The sequence below is a fragment of the Phoenix dactylifera genome, chromosome 15 (genome assembly GCF_051530095.1).
Source record: "Phoenix dactylifera cultivar Ajwa chromosome 15, Ajwa_hap1_PhDact_Kaust_v1.1, whole genome shotgun sequence".
Classification (NCBI taxonomy): domain Eukaryota; kingdom Viridiplantae; phylum Streptophyta; class Magnoliopsida; order Arecales; family Arecaceae; genus Phoenix; species Phoenix dactylifera.
In genome coordinates, this window is record NC_143204.1 from 21,936,844 (window position 1) to 21,956,959 (window position 20,116).

The 20,116-nt window shown below is 38.3% G+C and overlaps 1 protein-coding gene across 9 annotated transcripts; it reads right to left on the bottom strand.

Moving 5' to 3' along the window:
* Window positions 1-5,584: 5,584 nt before the first annotated feature.
* LOC103716382 (polypyrimidine tract-binding protein homolog 1-like) lies at window positions 5,585-19,568 on the bottom strand. Of its 9 annotated transcripts, none has more exons than XM_088711180.1 (13): window positions 19,055-19,501; window positions 16,556-16,606; window positions 13,987-14,256; window positions 13,006-13,068; window positions 12,852-12,925; window positions 12,658-12,753; window positions 10,328-10,385; window positions 10,136-10,240; window positions 9,966-10,047; window positions 6,456-6,568; window positions 6,162-6,204; window positions 5,788-5,918; window positions 5,585-5,642 (listed from the first exon to the last, which is right to left on the bottom strand). In XM_088711180.1, the coding sequence occupies exons 1-12, from the start codon at window positions 19,238-19,240 to the stop codon at window positions 5,791-5,793; spliced, it is 1,269 nt and encodes a 422-aa protein (XP_088567306.1). In that variant the 5' UTR covers window positions 19,241-19,501; the 3' UTR covers window positions 5,585-5,642; window positions 5,788-5,790. The 9 variants fall into 9 exon arrangements, with proteins under 9 accessions (XP_088567306.1, XP_088567307.1, XP_088567309.1 ...); XM_088711181.1 differs by lacking the exon at window positions 16,556-16,606 and adding an exon at window positions 18,856-18,912 and having other exon boundaries at window positions 13,987-14,196; XM_088711183.1 differs by lacking the exon at window positions 16,556-16,606 and having other exon boundaries at window positions 13,987-14,196; window positions 19,055-19,508.
* Between the last annotated feature and the right edge of the window lie 548 nt (window positions 19,569-20,116).

A 20,116-nucleotide genomic window follows, 5' to 3' on the forward strand; every position in this document is an offset into this window, starting at 1 on the left:
AACCCTTGCTTTAATCCAGATATTTTTCTTTGTTAAACAAAGATTTCCATCATTGACCCCATTATTCACCTTAAGTGCCTCTCTTCTTGAGATTGTAAGTAACACATATCCTAATTCTCCCAAAGTTTTACTTTAATCACTAATAGGGCCAAAAGAGGATAACGTGGTATCTCAAGGATAGATTTAGGATTTGTTTGGCATCTTTTTCTTGTTTTTATTTAAAAAATAAATATAGAAATTGATATAAGAAACATTTTTGAAGCAATTATTTTTATTTTTATTTTTTAACTTATTTTTATTATTAAAAAATAAAAAAATATTTTTAATATTTTTAAAAATAAGAAACTCTTATTGTACTATAGCTTGTGCCTCCATTACCATCACCACCATCACCTTCTTAATACCGCCACCAGCATCTCCGCTATCGTTGCCGCCACCATCTTTTTCATCATTGCTACCTCTACCCCTAGCACCGTTGTCACCTCTAACACACCATAACCCTCTCCCCTCTCTCCAATCAAAACTACCACTTCTGCTAATACCACCGCTACCATAGCAGCCACCTCGACCATCTCTACCATATTACTATCGTCCCTCCCTCGATACCAACCATGCTACCAACACTATCACATGCATCTACCAATACCACCATTGCCATCACCATCCTTGTCGCATATATCACCACATCGTCATTGCTTTCCGCCTCCGGTACTAGTACCATTGCACCACCGCCATCACTGCTTTCACCATCATTATTTTTATATTTTAAAAATAGTTAACAATGCTAAACATATTTATGTTTCTAAAATTAAAAATATTTTATTTTTTAAAAATAAAAAATAGAGGTTCTTAGCATTTTCTTTTCTAATGGTTCCGGGGAAGATGGACTGCTTCTTTCCCATGCAAGGATGAATAGTGATTTCATGAAATATGAGATTCCAACCACCTTTTCAACATCTTTAATGACATGGTGGATATTCTAAACTTGTAAATATTCACTAGATTTGAGATGCATGATGGTCTACTTCGATGGGGGCATATGTAATTTTGCGTGCACGTACGTGCACATGCTTTCATATCCCCAATTGAGCCAACATCGTTGCCTGATGCATGGACAATCTTACACGAGGGCGGTGAGCGTGTGTGAGCACCATATCATATCCCATCACAAAGTGCAAGCCATGAGAAGGTGTTCGTGGATCATGACTCCGTCCACATGCATGAAACTTTGGATGAATTTGATATACGTTGTTTCTGTCCCATTTCACCCTCACTCGATGTGAAAAAGGAAGCAGTCCAAGTTCAGAGTTCAAATGGCGATTATTCTGTTTAAAATGATCATTGAAAGCAAACAAGTCAAGAAGGTTATTACTGCTGAAAACTGATGAGAGCATACAATTATTGGATGACACTCAACAAGTCATGCAATCGCATTTTAATAAAAGCCAGGGATGGCAAAGCATCCCCATGAACTGATGATTAAAATGCCATCATGGATCGCCATATCTCGAAGGGGCATCAAGTTGGAAACTTAAACTAATTTTTCTACCATCTAACAAGACTCGTACAGCTATTAAAACTAGTTAAGTAATCATTCTGTTTCAACTTTCAACACCAAAATTAAGTATTCGATCTTTATTATAAGCAAAAAGTTTCCCTCAGGTATCCGCACCAGGGATAAAGCGCAATGAAGGTTTTCTTCCAGGATATCGGCTAAGATCTCAGTTTGTATTGATGTCAGGCATCCCTTCAATGCAATACATATAAAATTTCAGCTTTAATATCTTGGTTGACATAAATTAATAAAATTGGAGATATTTGCCGATACTATATGTTAATATCGATGGATTTTTTTTCTCACTTAAATTGATTTTTTAAATAATATATACTGAAATTAAAACTTAAATATAGATTTTAATCTTGGATTTACCATATTAGCGACAAGACATTTCAATAACTCAGTCCTAAAACTCAGCCCAAATCTTGGAAAACCCTGGTTCCATCCAAATTTTTCCGTTTTTCATATGGGTCGGAATAAACCCAGATCCCTGTTCATGTCGGTCTTAGTTACTCACCGAGATACCTGATATAATTATTGAAAAGCCTTGAGCACAATGCAGCAAAGCAAAAGGTGATGGAATCTCAGATTTCAGATGCCCATATACCCTTCTTCTAAATAAAAGCGTCAAGGCACCATGACCATGGCTAGAAGAAGAAAAGGTATCCAAGACATTTTCTCAAAAGGAAATGACACTGTATATAGTTATAGGCTGTCTATTAAGAGAAAAAAGAAAAATAAAAAAAAAATACCATGACAAGTAAAGCCATAAATGTGTGAAATTGAACGGGTTCAATAGCTGTTAGACTTCCCTGTAGGCTGTAGCCAATTGCATCCAGCTATCCGCACCAGCTCTAGTCCTCTTTGATATCGGTTGATGAGAAAGGTGGCATACTTGTGTGATGGAGATGTGGTGAGGTAGGGATAGCCCACAGATCCAATCGATTCCCACTTTAATCAGAGTTGTAGTTCTCTCACTTTCTATTCTTCCATCAACTCAGCCAGTGGCCTTCTTAATCATCACATCTTGGTGATTCTTTTCATCAACATTCAGAAAAGGATAGTAAGGGCCAGGCAGTTGCTGCCTTAATTTGACAGCTGGAGAGCTTATGACATCTAAAACGTACCATCTAGTGCCTAGTTGCTTTCTTAACGAGTTTGGATACGTATCTATAGGGTTAACCATGGAAAATAGTGTTTACTAGAAGGCACTCGATACCAAGGATATGGTCCAACAGAAACGTGGACCAATGCTCTCTTATCTACAACCACACAGAAGAGATCACATGGTCTGGAGGCTAATGTGAGGATTCATACAGATGCATGTTTAGTCTCACATCGGTTGTGCACTGGATATATCCTGAATATTTATGTAGAAGCAAAAAACTCAAATGATAGCTGTCGGCTAGTTTTTTTTAAGATGAGATCCTAAATTGCTATAATGATATCAGGATAGATCTAATCCATAACCCATATAAACTAGACGACACTGCAGCACGGGTCCATTAGTATTGATCATAATGTTTGTGATTGAATTGGAATACATCTGGATTCTTAACCTGACGCACTTAAAATAGAAATCTATGAAATATTTGAAAAAGAAATGATATATGTGAACTAACCCTGCTCTTCTGCGAGGAAATGATCGATACTTTCCCTGCAGGTGAAAGCATCCATGCACATGGGCTGGCTCCTTGTATCACCCTCCTTCTTTGGAGGGAGACAACTTTTGGTGGGTGTCTAATGACAACTCGAGCCAGTGCCATTAAATGGTGATGTGGTGGTCTCACCACCCGCCATCTCATCGCTACCTTGCTGAGAAAACTTGGCGGATCGTAACCATTCTAACGCTGTCGTTGTCGAATTGGCATCGAGATCGTAGCGTAACCAGATACGGATGTGCATGGCAAGTCAAAAAGGGGGAGGTAGACGGCACAACTAGGTCGAGCACTGCATCCAACCAGGCATTGTCAAGACCGGCGACGAGCCGTGCCGTGCCGCGCCGAACCATCCACTTCCACAGCACGCATGGGTTGATGGGCCCAAGAGGAAGAGAACTGGATGGTTGTTAGGGTGCAAAGTTTTCATTAATGATGGAAACCGTCGGTGATAAGTGACAGCACTGCATGGCTTCATCTTCACAAAGACAGCCATGGCAATCCCGTGTTTGCATGGGAGAAGGTTGGACAGGCTCCCTTTCGCTTCCACTCCTTGGGCTACGAAAGAGCGTGTTCGTGATATTTTTCTCAGTTCAGAGCACACACTGGTAGCTTGCTCGTTTGCATCTAATTGCTTTATATAACAAGTTATCATAGATTTCACTTGGATTTGCGGAGACATGGAAAACATTCCGGGATGAGACGACTAGTTTCTATCACAGCAGCAGGCAACTGTTACCAGTTTTCGGATGATTAATTCCTTCCTAAACTTACGTTTTGCATGCCCGGTGGAAACTTATATTGCCTGTATATTTAGCAGTAACCAGTGATGAAGTGCTTGTTATATATACTAGAAAAGCAAAATCGGGTAGATAGACAGACGACCAACTTTGTTATTTAGGTGTTCTCAACAGAAAAAAAAAAAAAAAGAAGCTATTTTATGTGCAGCGAAAACATAGAATGGATTTCCATAAAAAAAAGGGGAAGAATCTACAACAGATCATTGAGATGAAAGCAGTTGGTCAAGATGACTAAAGAACTATTATTTCTAGGTCAGTAATCTTTGAGAACAAAAGATGCCTCTCCAATCGACAAGTCTGCCGTCCAGCAGCCACAATATTCTCCACACTTAGAAGTACGTAGCTCCATTTTTTCACACCGGCAAACGATTCTCCAAATTATTCTTGATAAGAAAACTTACCAAGAATTATTCAAACTGATTATTAATTTTGTGCTTGGTTTTTAAAATAGCAATGAAATTTTGCCCATTTTTTATTTTTCTTACTACATATTTATTTTCTCATAAGAAATATTTAAATAGCCTAATATCCTCTATTTTTCTCAAAATTTGCGACTGCAACTCTCCTCTCTTATCCAAGCTTAAAACCTACTATGTACTAAATATAGTATATTCTAGAAAGCTCTAAACTGAACAGAATGGAGAAAAAGAATACATATATAACCAATCCTAACTAATTCGGGATTAAGATTTAATGGAGTTGAGTCATATCTTTTTCCCTGTGACTTTTAGTTACCCATGTTCTTTCCAACTTCCCGCAAAAATTCCGCATTTTTTCAAAACTACGAACCTCATGCATCAGGTCAAATCATTCCCAATAGTCACACGAGGCTCAGCAACTAGGAAACCCGGCTGTTAGCATGGATACGACAGGGAGCAAGAGCTCCACAGGAGCCTCAATGACTAAAATTCCCGGCCAAAATCCGACCCAGAATTGACACTCAGCTTTAAATTGTTCAAAACTTTTTTTAAACACCTGACATGCCGTTTGACTCGACACTAGGAGAAGAGAGAAGCACCTCATCTCTGGGACAGCACCTGCGCTGTAAGGCTGTCTTTCTTCGTGGAGAGTCGCTTCCTGCACTCTCAGCGGCACCTTGCAGCTTACCATGGGGCCCACGAGGTCTATGTACACCGACTGCAAGGGAAGCTGACGAAACCCATACGCTTTGGCTGCAGTGATTGGCCGGTAGCAACATCACGGTGGCATTTGTCCAAACCTGTGGCCTCGTCATCCCGATGTTTCAAAAAAAGAAACTTAAGGTTATCGAACTCAAAAGTGGCTATGTGAGATTCTAGTTTACCGATCTTGAAGATGTTTCAACAGTCATGGATGGAATGATTTAAGAGCCTTTGATTATACAATATGGTGTTTAGACTGCAGAACATAATGTAGAGACGGCCCCAAACGCAGCAGTGCGAGCCCGCTTGAATGGCATTGGTTCCAAGTCATGAATTTCTTCGAATATGACCATTACAAAGTCGAGCTCCAAATCTTGCAAGGCCATCGTAACACTTGCTAATGTAATATGTAACTTGCTATCATATGCCGACAACAAAGAACCAACATTTTCCAAGGGACAAATTTAAGTGAGACAGCATTTAACTGGGGCAACTTGTTTCAAGGCTACATAGAGAAAGCTGTGATGAGAACCAGTAACATACAGTAAAAACAGTCATTTCAAAGTACCACCAGATCACTGATGGAGAATAGAACTCGTGGAATACTTGTGACAGATGCAATGGATTCAAAAAGATGTCAGGGAACATACAGCTTATGAAGGGTAATAAGAAGGCAGGACGGCTGATGCAGCATGTGGCTGTGCATTTGGCGGCATACCATATGGAGGCATCGACATCGACTGTGAAGCTTGAAGTGATTCAGCTGGAGCATGAGAGATAGCTGCCAAAGAAGGGTACTGAGAAACAGGGGGTGGTGCAAATGTTTGAGCCGGGTATGTGCTTGGGGAGGCATAGGCCCCTCCCTGCATGCTAGGATCCCAAGTTGGCATTTGCCCATTGGGAACTGGTGCTTGTGCACCAACTGCATACTCATTACCAACATACATAGATGCAGCCTGGGGATTAGCCTGCCAACCAGCAGCAGCAGTTGGCAAACCAGGAGCTTGGGGCATCGCAAGTATACCTGTGTCCGGGATCGTGTAGTCTCTGCTTCTATCATTATGTGCCTGAAAACAAAATTGTGTACATAAAATCAAGTACAAGAAGAGCAATACATATATATATATATATATATATATATATATGAAACATCGTGTCAAGAAACATACGCAATTGGACAGTCAACAAATGGACATCAAGAACCCAACAATTCTCTTTTTCCTGATGGACAAGAGGTTTCTTCTTCTAAAATCACTTTTTATAAACTTCTTTTAACAGTTATTATTGCTTTATATAACCCAAAAAATCATATTTATACCTTTACGTTGAGATCAGTATGACGAGAGTATGACAGATGAAGCTTACAATAACCACCTTCATAGATGCAGTGTCCCTCCAAAGCCCCTTTGGCAACTGCTGCGGTTGTTACATCTGAAAGTAAAATCAATTCCACTCACAACCATAACATTTACTTGGAGCAATACACAAACGTAATTTTGTCACCATTACAAAAAACCAAATAGACAAAAATTTCATTATACAAAAAAATTCAAACGTCTGGAGAAATATGATGCAATCAATTCATGTCTGATCACAGGGAGAGGAAATCTTATGGACAAAAAACTTTTGAGCTGTCAAGATTGTCGCGGCACTTTCAGTGCAACATTAGAATCCCAGCATAAAAGAGTATATGGATATGTGGATACATATGACAAACATGAATTCATTAACAGAAAGAAAACACTTACAAAAATCACATAATAGATATACTCAATTTATTTAGTAGTAGTTAGAAGTTAACAGTTCTAAACTAAAAGAACCAATTCATTGATCATTGTACAAATTACCTCTTCAATCCCCCAATCAATATTTTTCCTGGGGAAGCATCAGTTCATCCTTTAATTGATGAAATCAACTAATGACTCACAGAAAAAACAAAAGGAAAAAAGAATAAATGACCACCTTAACCATGAATATGGGCATCTAAGCAGCTAAACAGGTATAAGGCCCATTAATCTTTATGCAAACACCATTTCAACAGTGCTATGCATAGACATGGATACAGAACTCAGATTCTGGCATGTGAGAATAAGACTAATCAAGAAAAAAAATTAAGGATGCAGAATAATTTCTAAAATAAATGCATCCTTTTAGAGAAAGACAAACAAACATGAGAATATCAAGGTGACTAAAACCAGGTGTGGTTTAAAAGGAGATTTTAGTAAAAGCAAAGTTGCAACAGGATAAAATGGTAGAATCAATTAATATGTAATCTGAGGGGACTTCGCATGATCTTGTTTGTGTAGAAGTGACAGGAATGAGGTACAGTAAAAGATGAGACCGGGTAGCGAGAATTTAAAAATGCTTGTGCAGATGGAGGAGGGAGACTTTCACTGAATGGCAGATACATTCTTATTGTGTTTGGCAAGGCATCTTTTGAATGTGAACAAACATGGTAGGTTTCCACTATAATGGGTAAATCCAGACCTGGCTCTGATAATACAATTTCACTATGGTTTCATATCTAAAATTTTTGATGCAGTTATGTACAGTTATACATAACTGTGCTTTAACATTTGATGAAGATCGCAAAAGATTTTGAGCTCCTATAAGGCAGTTGAAATATTTCCAACCTTTTGAATGGACATAATATCCTTATACCGTGTCAGATTCATCGCCAAACATCAGTTGAGAGCACCTTTGGAGCCTAAATGAAGTTATGGAGTCTTCACTATGTGTTTTAGTTTATTTTATGTTCAACCCCTTTTTTAGTTTTAGTTTGAAATGAGTCAAGTGAATATCTCAGTCACATGCTTAATTCAAGAAGGGAAAAGGGAAATCGGGGCATTAGAAAAGGAACCCCTTCATATGTGTTGGCTGGATCCTCTATATCTGTTTCATATTATGTAGGTACTTTCTCTCAATGAAGTTATGCTTCTCTTTTCCCTGGGAGTGAGTTGTGGATGCCGATGTGAAGCCCTGGGAGTTAGTCCACAGCCAACAACGTGATCGGTAGACCATGGCTTACTTTATCTTTCTCTTCATTGCACTCTTGTTATTTGTTTTCTGTTTTCCTTCCCTTCTTGTTTTCCAATCCAAACCACAATCATAAGCTTTCCATCTCACAACCCTAACAATCCCCATACGTGTTTAACATAGCAGCAGCCTCATCCATCCAAACAAGGCCTTATTGGAGGACCTAGCTCGCTGAAAGCAGTCCCTACAGGGACTGGCCAGGTCAGCTGTTCAAAAGAACCTGCTTGTTCACTTTCTGAAGCCTTAAAAGTTCATTTATACCTCCGTTAAACCTCCAGAAGTGCTGCAACCAACAGTGATGCTAATTTATCACCTGGTGATCCTTTTGATTTCCTTGAGTTACAAGATTTTCAGATCTGCTCTCTTCTGGTTGCTCTGAAACTAATTCGAGCTTCCTATTCATATTATCCCCTAAATTAGTTCCTGGAAGTTGTTGTAAGCAATATCCTTCAACACAAGGGAAACATGGAACTAGATTGCAACCATACATACTCCAGTAGCAAGAAACAGGAACAAGTTGGATCATACAGCAGGGTTGAGGTCAATTCACACTGAAAGAACACAAAACCACCATCATAAACTCTTCTGACTAATTTTTGGAAATTTTCAATCTATTCTTCACAGAATTTGTGTTTAGTTATCTGCAAGATATCATCTGATGTTTATTTCAGCAACCTGTATACATGGCATGAATTCCATGCATTCTCTTTGCATCCAAATTAACTTCTAGTTTATTTACTAAGGCTACTAGTCTCTGAATTTAATTTCCGGATCATTATATTTGTTATCATATTGGAATCAGTTCCACATCATTATAAACTAGGATTTCATTGAAAGTGTGTGACATTGCATATTAGGTTCCCAAGGGTTGTCCTGCATCAACGTCCCTTTTTAATTTTTTGAGTAAAGTAAAATCCCTTTCCGTTCTTCACATTGTTATCCTTAACAAATATATGTTGTGTGTCTCACGGATATCAGGAAACCCAGCATGGCAGCATGCTTTAACAAGCAGATGCATATCAACCCCTCATTTCTTGGACAGGCTTAAAGGCAGGGAAATTTGTCTGAGAATATGTAACATCCAAGGGCAAACAAACCAACATCACCTGGATGTCTCTTTTTCCCAAAAAAGAGAACAACTACACTTTAAGGGAGAACAACTTGTAACAAAGGCTCAAAAAGAAGTCATTCAGACTCTAAACTATGGTTTGTTGTATTAGATCATTCCGCCAAGCACGATGACATATAATACCACACCTGTAATGTGCTAAAGACTAAATACACCATGCATACCAAGAGTTGGTACCAAAGTATGCACCAAGCTGAGACTTGGGGCAGGGTGTGCCCATTAGATACCATACAGGTCTGGTACCAAGACTGCAAATATTGCTCTAAACAAAGACAGCTTCCGAGACCAAACAAAAGACAAAGGAAGGTCATGTAGAATGTTACAAATATTACCATGTTGAATTTAATTAACAAGAGGCTTGAAGAAACGACCAACAAAAACATGAATTTTGTATATGCATGAATATCAGTACTTCAGAATCATTTGTTATGATGCATGCATGCTTCTTGCGATCATGAGCAAGTGCATATATTAGAACCACAACGTGTTATTAGCTCATATCTTACTGTAGTCTGTGCTTGATTTCAGTTATATTATCATGTAAAAAAAACAATATTCATAATAAACACGCTAACATCCTACAGAGGCATAATATTTGCAATTACCGTATGGAATTCATACCAGATACCAAGATATAAAGTACTATGCACATAACATCCCTACCAGGATATTGAATTAAAGCCTGCATTCCACCGTTCTTCTCAAAAATTGCAATTTTCTGCACAGTACCGAATGTCGAGAACACCTAAAAATGAAGTGCCAAATTTATTTTTCAACTGCATATCAATGCAGAACTCAAAATTCATATTATAGAAAAATATTAAACATCATACCTTATGAAGAACATCAACTGTCACAGCATATTGCATATTCTCAATCGAAGCTAAAAGTACATTACTCTCAGGCTCCTTTTTCTTTCCATCTGGACCCAACGTAGGCTGTAAATAACTTCACATTAGTACATCAAATAAAAAGAACAAAAAGAAAATGTAAAGACTCATGAAAATTCTATGTATAGAAGTCACCTGTAGAGTTCCCTCAATTGCTGAGGGGTTTACAGGAAGATAAGGATTTGTGTAATCCCTGCACAATCAGCCAAAAAGTTAGGACCATCTAAACCAATTCACAATTTGAATGATGGCGCTAATTTTAAACAAAAGCAATCCCCATGCAAATGCAGAAAATAAAACATTTGAGAAAGTAAAACGCCAGTATAGAGAGAAAACAGGGATATGTAGTGATAAAGTGCATTATAACCCAATATAATCACCACATGCAACCCAAAATAGTAATGAACTTATATCTTAAGATAGTTTTTATATAGGTGGTTCATTTAATCTATTTCCATTTGCTCCCCTAGAGGGCCAATGCAACAGTTCATGTTGATGTCAGATTATTCAAATACTATCACATCCATTGTCTCTAAAATATTCCATGCTTTTCTTCCTGGTCCATCAACACAAAACCCAAACCTTAATGCATTACCAGAGTCTCCTCTGGTATCTGAAAGCACATAACATCCCAACCAGGATCATCACTTGAAACTCCAGAGGCACTATTTATGTGAAAGAAAGAAAATTATAACTGGTCATAGATGCATTCAACTTGCCAAACGTGCAACTTCCATCACTATGAGTTCCCAGCTTTTAAGTGAAATCTATTTTGCTTCTACCCATTTGTTCCTTCAGTTTTGATTTACTTCACCACCACCATCCAGAAACATATCTAAAGACATAAAGGGGGCAAGAGGGCTTTAGCATTTAGAGATCCCCTGGAAAGCCTATATTAATGAACATATTTTGATGTATCCAAACTGGTTAACTGAATCATTTATGCCTCTCCAAGCAGTTTCTTAGCTCCTGCACTTGGCTAGTGATCACAGTCATGCATAATAATGCACAGTCAAACCTAAGGTCCCTAACAAAAAAAATGCAGTGTTAACCAACACAACCAGATCCAAAAGCTGTGGACAAAAATGAAAGCCAGAACATGCACCAAGGTGTAGCATTCCTCAAAAATGTCTGTCGGCTCTCGCATTCTTAAATTAAAACTTATATTCTTTGATAACTCAATAGACAAGTCATTTGCTACGAGAAACTATAAAGATCTAGAAGAGCCAATGTCATAGAGTTAAATTAATAAGTAGTTGGCATGCATCTCATGCAGATCAATTGATGCAATTGAATAGATATCCTTAAGATCCTTGGCACAGTAACCTTGAGCTTAGGTATTACCAAATTAGCGCAGTTCACGTGCACACTAAAAAAACGAGTAGATTACCATATCATATGGTATGTCGCACCACCCAGTACAGACTGTACCGTACCATACCAAGAGAAAATCGATACGAAACTTAACTGTAAATCGGTACAAGCCCCGTTCCGACGTATACCATCCCATATCGAGGTATACCAACCTCCAACGAGATGTGTACCGGCCCGTACCAAGGCGTGCTGACCTATATCGGGGCATACCAAGATAAAAATTGAAAAAATGGCAAGAGAGCTATTTCAGTACAGTGGTGTACCATACCTTACCATACCGATAAGGTACCAATACGGTACTCGATACCAAAATCGCGGATCTTGCTATATTACTTGATAGATAATTAACAATTACAGAGGTTGCACCATACTACACAATCCGGGATTCAGGATGGAAGCAGGAGCAGTGTCAATATTCTAGACTGGGCCACTTTGAGCAATAATGGTGATGTCAAAGCAACAAGTTTGTAGCAGCACTTGTATGCACAGAAATGTCTGAACACAAATTAAGCTTTGTCATAACAAAAACACAGACATGTATAACATTAGAGAGAGTGTGGAGATTCATCAGTCAACATGAAATAGATTTTTTTTCTGTATAATTACTTGTAATTGCATAAAGCATATTATATGTTTAAATATGGAAACAGAAGTTACACCATACTGCACAAGCAGGATGGAGGCAGGTGGGCTGTTGATGTTCTAAAGGTTACACCTATTGTGCAATAAGGACAATGTGAAAATGACAAGGTTGTAGCAATATTTGTATGCACAGAACTGTCTGGACATAAATTAAGCTATTTATCAAAACAGATCTAAAATGTTGCATTTACAGTTTCCAGCCAAATATGCTAAGTGTTAATGCCTAAGACATGTTATGCCACAGTTCCTTGCAGGGGTACATCATCTTCATGCTTGTGACATGGAGAGTTCGCAAAAACCAAAAGTAAATGTTGTATTACTCAATAATTCATATGAAGCACGATGAATTTTTTAGGAAATGTTATAACACAATATATCAATTAATAAAAAAGCAAGAAGACAATAAAACATAACCAGCATTGATAGACTAGTCGAACTGATTTTTATACCTGCTGCGATGTGATTGGAACTTGATATTCAAATCCGTGTGTGCAGAAAACGAGATACGCAAGTGGCATGAGGCAACATGCTCCGGAAGCAAGTATCTGGAAGTCTCAAATTCAATCAGCATGTTTTTAAAGAAAAGGAGATCAAATTTTGCATCCCAGATATGTATTAGAAAATAAGGAAAATAAAGTAAAACCTTGGAATACTTCGTCCATCCAAGGCATTTCTTGCATTTGAAGCAGTTTCTGCATCAGTGTACTGAATCAGTGCCTACAAAAAATTCAAATACTGAGGTAAGTGACTGCCCTTAAGTCATACAAAATAATCTCCCAAGATAGAGATGTTTGTACCTGAAAACCAGCAGCCTTTTCAAAGGTAGCAATTTTGTGCACAAATCCGAAGGCAGAGAACACCTGAGATAAAGGGGCAATATGATTACTGCACAAAATATTTTAACAAGAATAATAAACAATACAGATGTTAAGTGTAGAGCCTCCCACAGAAAACTATTAATTGATCTCATTTGAAGAGCAGAGGGGCACCTGTAGGCAAGAGCATGGCATTCATCAAAACTCCATGGACATCATGCATAGTACGGTATATTTAAAAGGGTGGATATGATGCACAAGATAATTATTTTCGTCAGTTCCTCCATACAAACAATTAAAATGAGGAAAAAAAAGGATGCTTCCAATAAGTGTGCCTTTAAAGAGGGAATATAGCCAAATCATGTTGCCAAGCAAAAAGTTGTAATATCTACATAAAGTTTGACAGTTGTGAAGAACAGATTTACAAAAAAGAACATTTGACAAGTTATTGTCACAAATAAAAGAACTAGCAAGCCCACCAAATCATGTAGAAAAACCATCAAAATTACAACATTCAAGAGCACTATTAGATTACTAGTTATTGGAAAGTTGACTAAAAAAAGCGTAGCCCATTCAGATCAACTTTGTCATGAAACTCCAATGAAGTGTGATGATCAAGTACAGTTAGAAAGCACCATTCACTATTTAGGTTCAAAAATCTCTAAATATGGTCAAAAGAAAGAGAGAGCAAGAAACATGGTGTCTCTCCCAATGCTGTAGGTTGATAACAAGGATATCTCCATATTAACATGGACCTGCTGCTGATCCATGCAGAGAATGTTGCTAGAAGCCAAAAAGATAAAGCAAGATCAGCTTGCTTTCAAAAAATACATTTGACAAATTCTCACACATTTCTAACCGTCAATACGGTCCAATCAACCATAAGTGCACTACTTGAAGATGATAACCATAGTAGCTAAACGGGTCCCTGTATACAGAAGAATCTTGACATATAGGACTTACCAAATGAATGACATCTATGCTAACATCGCCAGCTTCAACGCCTTCAATAGTGACAAGCAAGACATTCCCAGACACATCTCCAGAGCTCTTATTATTTGTAATTTCTTGCCTATTCGAATACTGGATATAAACAGTTTTGCCACGAACTTGTGCAGGATCAGATGAAGAAGCATAATATGAAACCATTGATATTGCTTGATTAAGATCCGCCTGAGAGAGGGGGGGAAATGTTACTATATATAGTGCAAAGTGCAAACCATTAGCTTTTGACTTAGAGAAATACAAAATAGAGCTGAATACTAGAAAATGGTGAACTATACATTTTCTGAATGCAAAACACTTCACAAATAACAAAACAAAGAACTAAACTCCATACAACCTAGCTAATATAGGATAAAAGCCAACAATGGCAGGAAAACCATGAACAAGAACAAGAAGGGAAAGCTATTCCTTATGATCTTGTAGCAACCAATACAGAAAGGAATTAGAATCAAATGCTAACAATCTGACAGCAAAAACCCAAAAAATATATTTCCTTGCTTTGTCAACCTTGTGTTTAGTGCAAAGTCAAATAAGAATTTAGGAGTGCTTGCATAAATATAAATCATATAAATTTAAACATGCATTAAAAAATAAAAATATTACTACGTATATCCAGAGAAAAGTATTCTGAGGTGGGTCCCCAATTTGTTTGTGCATTTGATAAATGATGTGAACTTCATCTTTTAACCCTTCATATTGCCTTGTCTGCCTCCTATTATTTTTGAAATTATAGCAGTACAAGTAAATTTAACTATTCGTCTGTACCAACTTATTTCCTCCAAAGTGATTTGAAAATACAGTATTATTCATGCAGACGTTCTGTTCAATGCAAAGATTCAGATTTCATTTAAGAAAGATTATTCAAATGGAGCCAGCTATATTACACTAGATCCTAGCAGGGAAGAACTAAAAAACATATAAGTTTTTACACTATAATGATTCAAATTTCTAGTTCATGATCATGCCTATAAGAATACATTCTTGTGAATGAATTTTCGCATAAACATATTTCTCCCTTGTGTACCCCTCCCCCTCAAAAAAAACTCCCCCAAATTTTTCCTTGAAGCTAAATCTAGGAGAAAAAATTGAAAATCTTCTAGCAAGCTTACTTATTTTGTTCAACCTTATAAAAGAATATATTTTGACCAAATATATATTTCAGACAGACAATGTGGCCTGACAATATCCAACAAGGAACCATTTAATTTTCTACATGCCCTGGCATTTGACTAGCACAACATGGTACCATACAATATCATTATCATGCCAATCCAGCAAGTGATCAGAACTAGCACAGGCACTAAACATGGTACTGTGATCCTTGCTCATGGTTGAGACCTGATGTAGACCACTGACTCTTTTAGTAATGGTTCAATTTTTTAATTTGTTGAAGTCCACTCAAGAACAATCAAAACTTCAATAAATATTTAGTTATCAACATTCAACCCTCATCGAATGTGAATTTTCAGATCTCCCAAAAAGCACAAAATACAAGATTATTTATAGAAAAAGCAAAAAGCCACTGTTTACCATGGATTATGGGGCTTTTGGAAACACAAAATCTTGAGGTCTAGCCCTAAAGACATTTATAAGCTATAGAGTCTGATTTATAGCTCAAATTTTACTAAAGAAAGACTCTAAAATCAACTTTATGTAGGAAACCAGTATCAATGGCAAAATCATTATTTTTAGTAACGTCAACAGCTCTTCCATAAGACGACCATATCTCAGTCATATCTGATTAACTAGTACACTTGTTAAAATTTAAAGACTCAAAACCCTTGAATTCAACAGCATACTTAAGAAATTGAATATATAAATGAAATAATAGCATACATCATGAATAAAAGCTTAAACCTAATAATGTATATATGATCTATTTATGATTATCAGACAAAACAATAAGCACAATATCATACATCTCAGCCACATTTGTCTTTGCAACAATTATGCCTATCATAGATAAGACAATTATCGAGCTTCTCCATTTGCCGCATATAATAGATCTCATCTTCATACACCAAGAGATGGTAAGGAAGACACAAATTAACAGCGACAGTATGTGGTAATCTTGAAATCTTGAAAAACCTTGAGGTTCTCTTCCAAGCATGCCTAATCCAGCTTGCATCATTTTCAAATCTAACAATACTCTTAAAATCTCGATTTTTGACAACGGAGTAGTACTCATGCACCCAATGACCAATGAAAATATTCAACCCCAATATCTACAACTTGTAAGGAAAAAATGCAATAATTTTGATGAGGTCTGCATAGATCTAAAAAGAAAAGGAGATTCTGAAATTATGATAGCAAAACTCAACTAAGACTTACTACGAGCCCTGAACTAGAACTTAACCTAGTTAGATTCTTATGCTCTGAACTTATCTTGAAGAAAAAAAATTACAAATACAGGATCATTAATGTCATGAGGCACATAATTTGATTATCAGTCTGCTTGGATGCTCACAGGATACTCAACAGAGGAGTTGATTAAGGAGGAAAAAATGGAACAGGCATGAGAAGAAACTAAGAGAAGTGTGACTCGTCTCCCCATCGTAGACAGAAAGCCAGTTAAGCCCTAAAGTAAAGAATGATGAAGAATTACTAGTTGAATGACGAGTTCTTTTGGATGTCAAAATATTTTTTATGATTGTTCTCTAATTAATCCTACAATCTCTAATTATACCACCATTAATGCAATGAGTCCTATAACTCTGCATTCTGATGATCCTCACAAACCATTCATCAATTGTTACGTGTTGTTCGATTCATTCCTCCTATTATCTAGGCTACATTTTGGGGAGGGGGGGGGGGGGGGGGGGGGCGATCCTTTAGGCACGTAAACTGGGGGGGGGGGGGGGGGCGCGAAGCATGTTGATCCTTTAGGCACGTAAACTTTTAATTTCCAACTCTGTCATTACTTTTTGTAACCAAATTTTATAAAAAAAATAATATTAGTGACAGATGCTAGTAACTAGTCGGAACAAGCTGTCCACTTGTCCATCTTTTTCACATGTTTCTCATTCTCCCCCCAACCCAATCCACCCAAAAAAAAAAAAAAACCCATCCCAAACATAAATACCTTCCCTGCTTTCTTCTCTCTTGCCCCGCATTTAGTAAACAAAAGTTTAGGACATACCCCTCTAACTACTTTATCTAACTTGCTTGGTAACTGGAATCTTGATTTCATTGTCATGTCTCCCTCTCTCTACCTCTCCTACCCAACCCACAACGTTACATTCTCTCACCTTGTAACCACTGACCTCACATTTAGTCAACTTATCTCCCCTCCCTCCTAGTTTTTTTCCCTACAAGAACAGCCTCTACCACATGATTGTCTTATTTTCATTCTTGTGGCATGACATTGTTAACAGATCGTTGCTTCATTTATGTGTATATATCTTCTTGACCTATCCCAATTCTTATACATATGTATATCTTTATATAATTTTTCAGATCTATTTTTTTGTCCTCTTTTTATAAATTTGACATTCATTGCACACGTACCTGTACTATTAATTAAACAAATCCATGCATATTACTAAGCAACCTGATATTTTTGGCTGCCGGGTTAGCAGCTTCTCCTTTTTCTCCACAGAAGCAAAAAGGAGAACTTCTCCAGTTTCAAGGTCCAACATCTACACTTCTTCCCAGGATATGTCTCTTTTTTTTTCGATTGGGTGTTCTAATATTTAGTTTGATAATGATTTCTTCTTCACCTCAAAGGGCTCCACTGCTGCACCCTCCAAGCCCACCTTCCGAAATGGGGGCCTCTCGGTCAAAAGCCCCAATCAGGCCCTGGCTGCCACTCCTATGCTTCACGCCCTTGATGTTTTGCTGCCTTGACCGATTTGCAGGTAACGTTCATGGGTTGGATCTCCTTGTTGCGGTGGAATCCTAGTCTATTTGCTAGAATTACTGAGTTGATTGTAACTCGCTTGAGAACTAAACGTGGGAGAAAAGCTGCAACATTTGTTTGGCAAGCTCATGACTTCATGATGGGGCAAACCAGTGATCCCCTATTTGAACCACATTAGGAAATAAAACTTTCTTTCCTTGTAACTTCTATCTTGCCCTCAGAACCTTGCTCTAACCTTTTTTTCACTTGTTGTTCCTCTCTTTTCTTCAAAATATAGTCTCAGAAATACTGAAAATTTAGACGCATTAATACGAAAGACTAGGGTGCAAACAAGCTAAGCTGAACCCTCAAGTTTGGCTCGTTATATAAAAGGGTAATCGAGCTCAAGCTGAGCTTGATAGGCTGTGTTCAAGCTCAGTTCATTTGTCGTTTGAACCAAGATTAAACAAGCTTTTTATCGAACCAAACTAAGTCCCAATCACTTTTTCAAGCCTAAGGTGTTCAACCTCAGCAAGGGTATGAACAGATGTTCAAAAAATGTTTGAGCTCCATTCATTTCATATCTGGCCTGAGCTCCAATGAGCTTATTACCAAGTCAAGCCCAGCTGTTTATAAACAGATTGGTTTGTCTGCAGCCCTGCCAAAAAGTAAACTTTCATATATTGGCAGCTTGGCAAGCAACAAAGGTTTTACCTCTCCCTCTGCCAATAAGTACAAGACGACCACCTAATCTTCCACTACGGCAAATAGACACTTCATCATAAAGCAGCACATCTATCTCCATCAATCATCACACCGTTACAGCAATAACAATAAAAACATAGAATTATATCTAAAGATCAGTGATTTGATTCCTAAAATATCCACCCCGGGGACGAACGCTGAATCCTGATTTTTATATTTCTCTGATCTCTTCCATTGGTCTTATCGATTCATGTCATGAGAACGTACAGACACATTGGTCTTACCGATTCTATGTCATCAAAAGGTACAGAGACAAGAAGTACCGCCACCATGCCACATCCCTGACACCCGATACAATCGGAGACATCAGATAACAAGTAAAACCTAATAGGAATTTATGAGACGGATCTAATTGAATCTTCGCACGGATAGCTCAAAAAAAAAAACAAAAGGTGTTTCTTTTTTTTGCGAGAAAATACTCACAAACTCAACAAAGGCCTGGTTGCGATTGGCGCCGACGTTGCATTTGGTGTTGACGATCTTGCCGAAGGGCTTGCAGAGCTCGACAAGCTCCTCCTCCGTGCACTCCCACGGCAGGTTGCGGAGGTGGAGCACCTTCGACGGAGTCTGCGTGTACCGGAACTGCGGCTGCCCCGAGCTCGAAGACATCTCCGACCTAGCTTCCGATATCTAGATCACCTTCCGCGGCGCCGAAGGACGAAGGAGGAGAAGAATTCTTGCACTCGTTCGATGGATTTCTAGGATTAGGTTTTCAGATGGAGAAGAATTTTGGGGCTTTGTAGCTTGATGATATGGGATTTGGGATTTTTTTTTCCTTTTTTCGGTCCGAGCTTTTCTTTCCTTTGTTTGGGGCTTGGCCGCCTCGGAGAGGATTGCTATCCGACGAGGAGAAATCCGCCGACTCCAGATAGGAGGAAAGAAACTGATGGAAACTTTACCGTAAAAAAGAAGGGACCGGGAACGGTGCGAGTCCGACACGATTTACGGTTTCATGTACAACATGTAGATGCGACCTTGACCGTTGATTTCGCCCAAGGGATTACTATTAACTGATGAGGGTCCACCACATCCGGATGGATGGATGATAAAAATTAACCCAGAGTGAAGCCTAGCCCGAACCAACCCCTATCTCTCGGGCCAATAGTTTTTAAGGTATAGTCAGAGTTTTTTGACACGGATTTTTAGGGCCCGGGCCCGGGGGTATTTAACGCCACGGTCCTTGAGGGCGAGGACGAGATCCGAGCACCATGAAAGGAAGACGAATTCTAGAGGCGGACTACATCCTTCTTAAGGGTGATTCGTGATTGAGCAGATCCAGGGCCGAAATCATGATATCAGCTTCAGCCAATTGCTACGCGACATTCACAGGCTCTTAGCCGAACATGGTTTACATGAGGTCACACATATCTATAGGGAGGCGAACAGTACGGCTGACTAGATGGCTTCATTCGCCGCCCACCTCGCTGAAGAATTTCATTTGGGATGTTCATGCAGTAGTACCTCGCGCTTTTGGTTATATTTTTT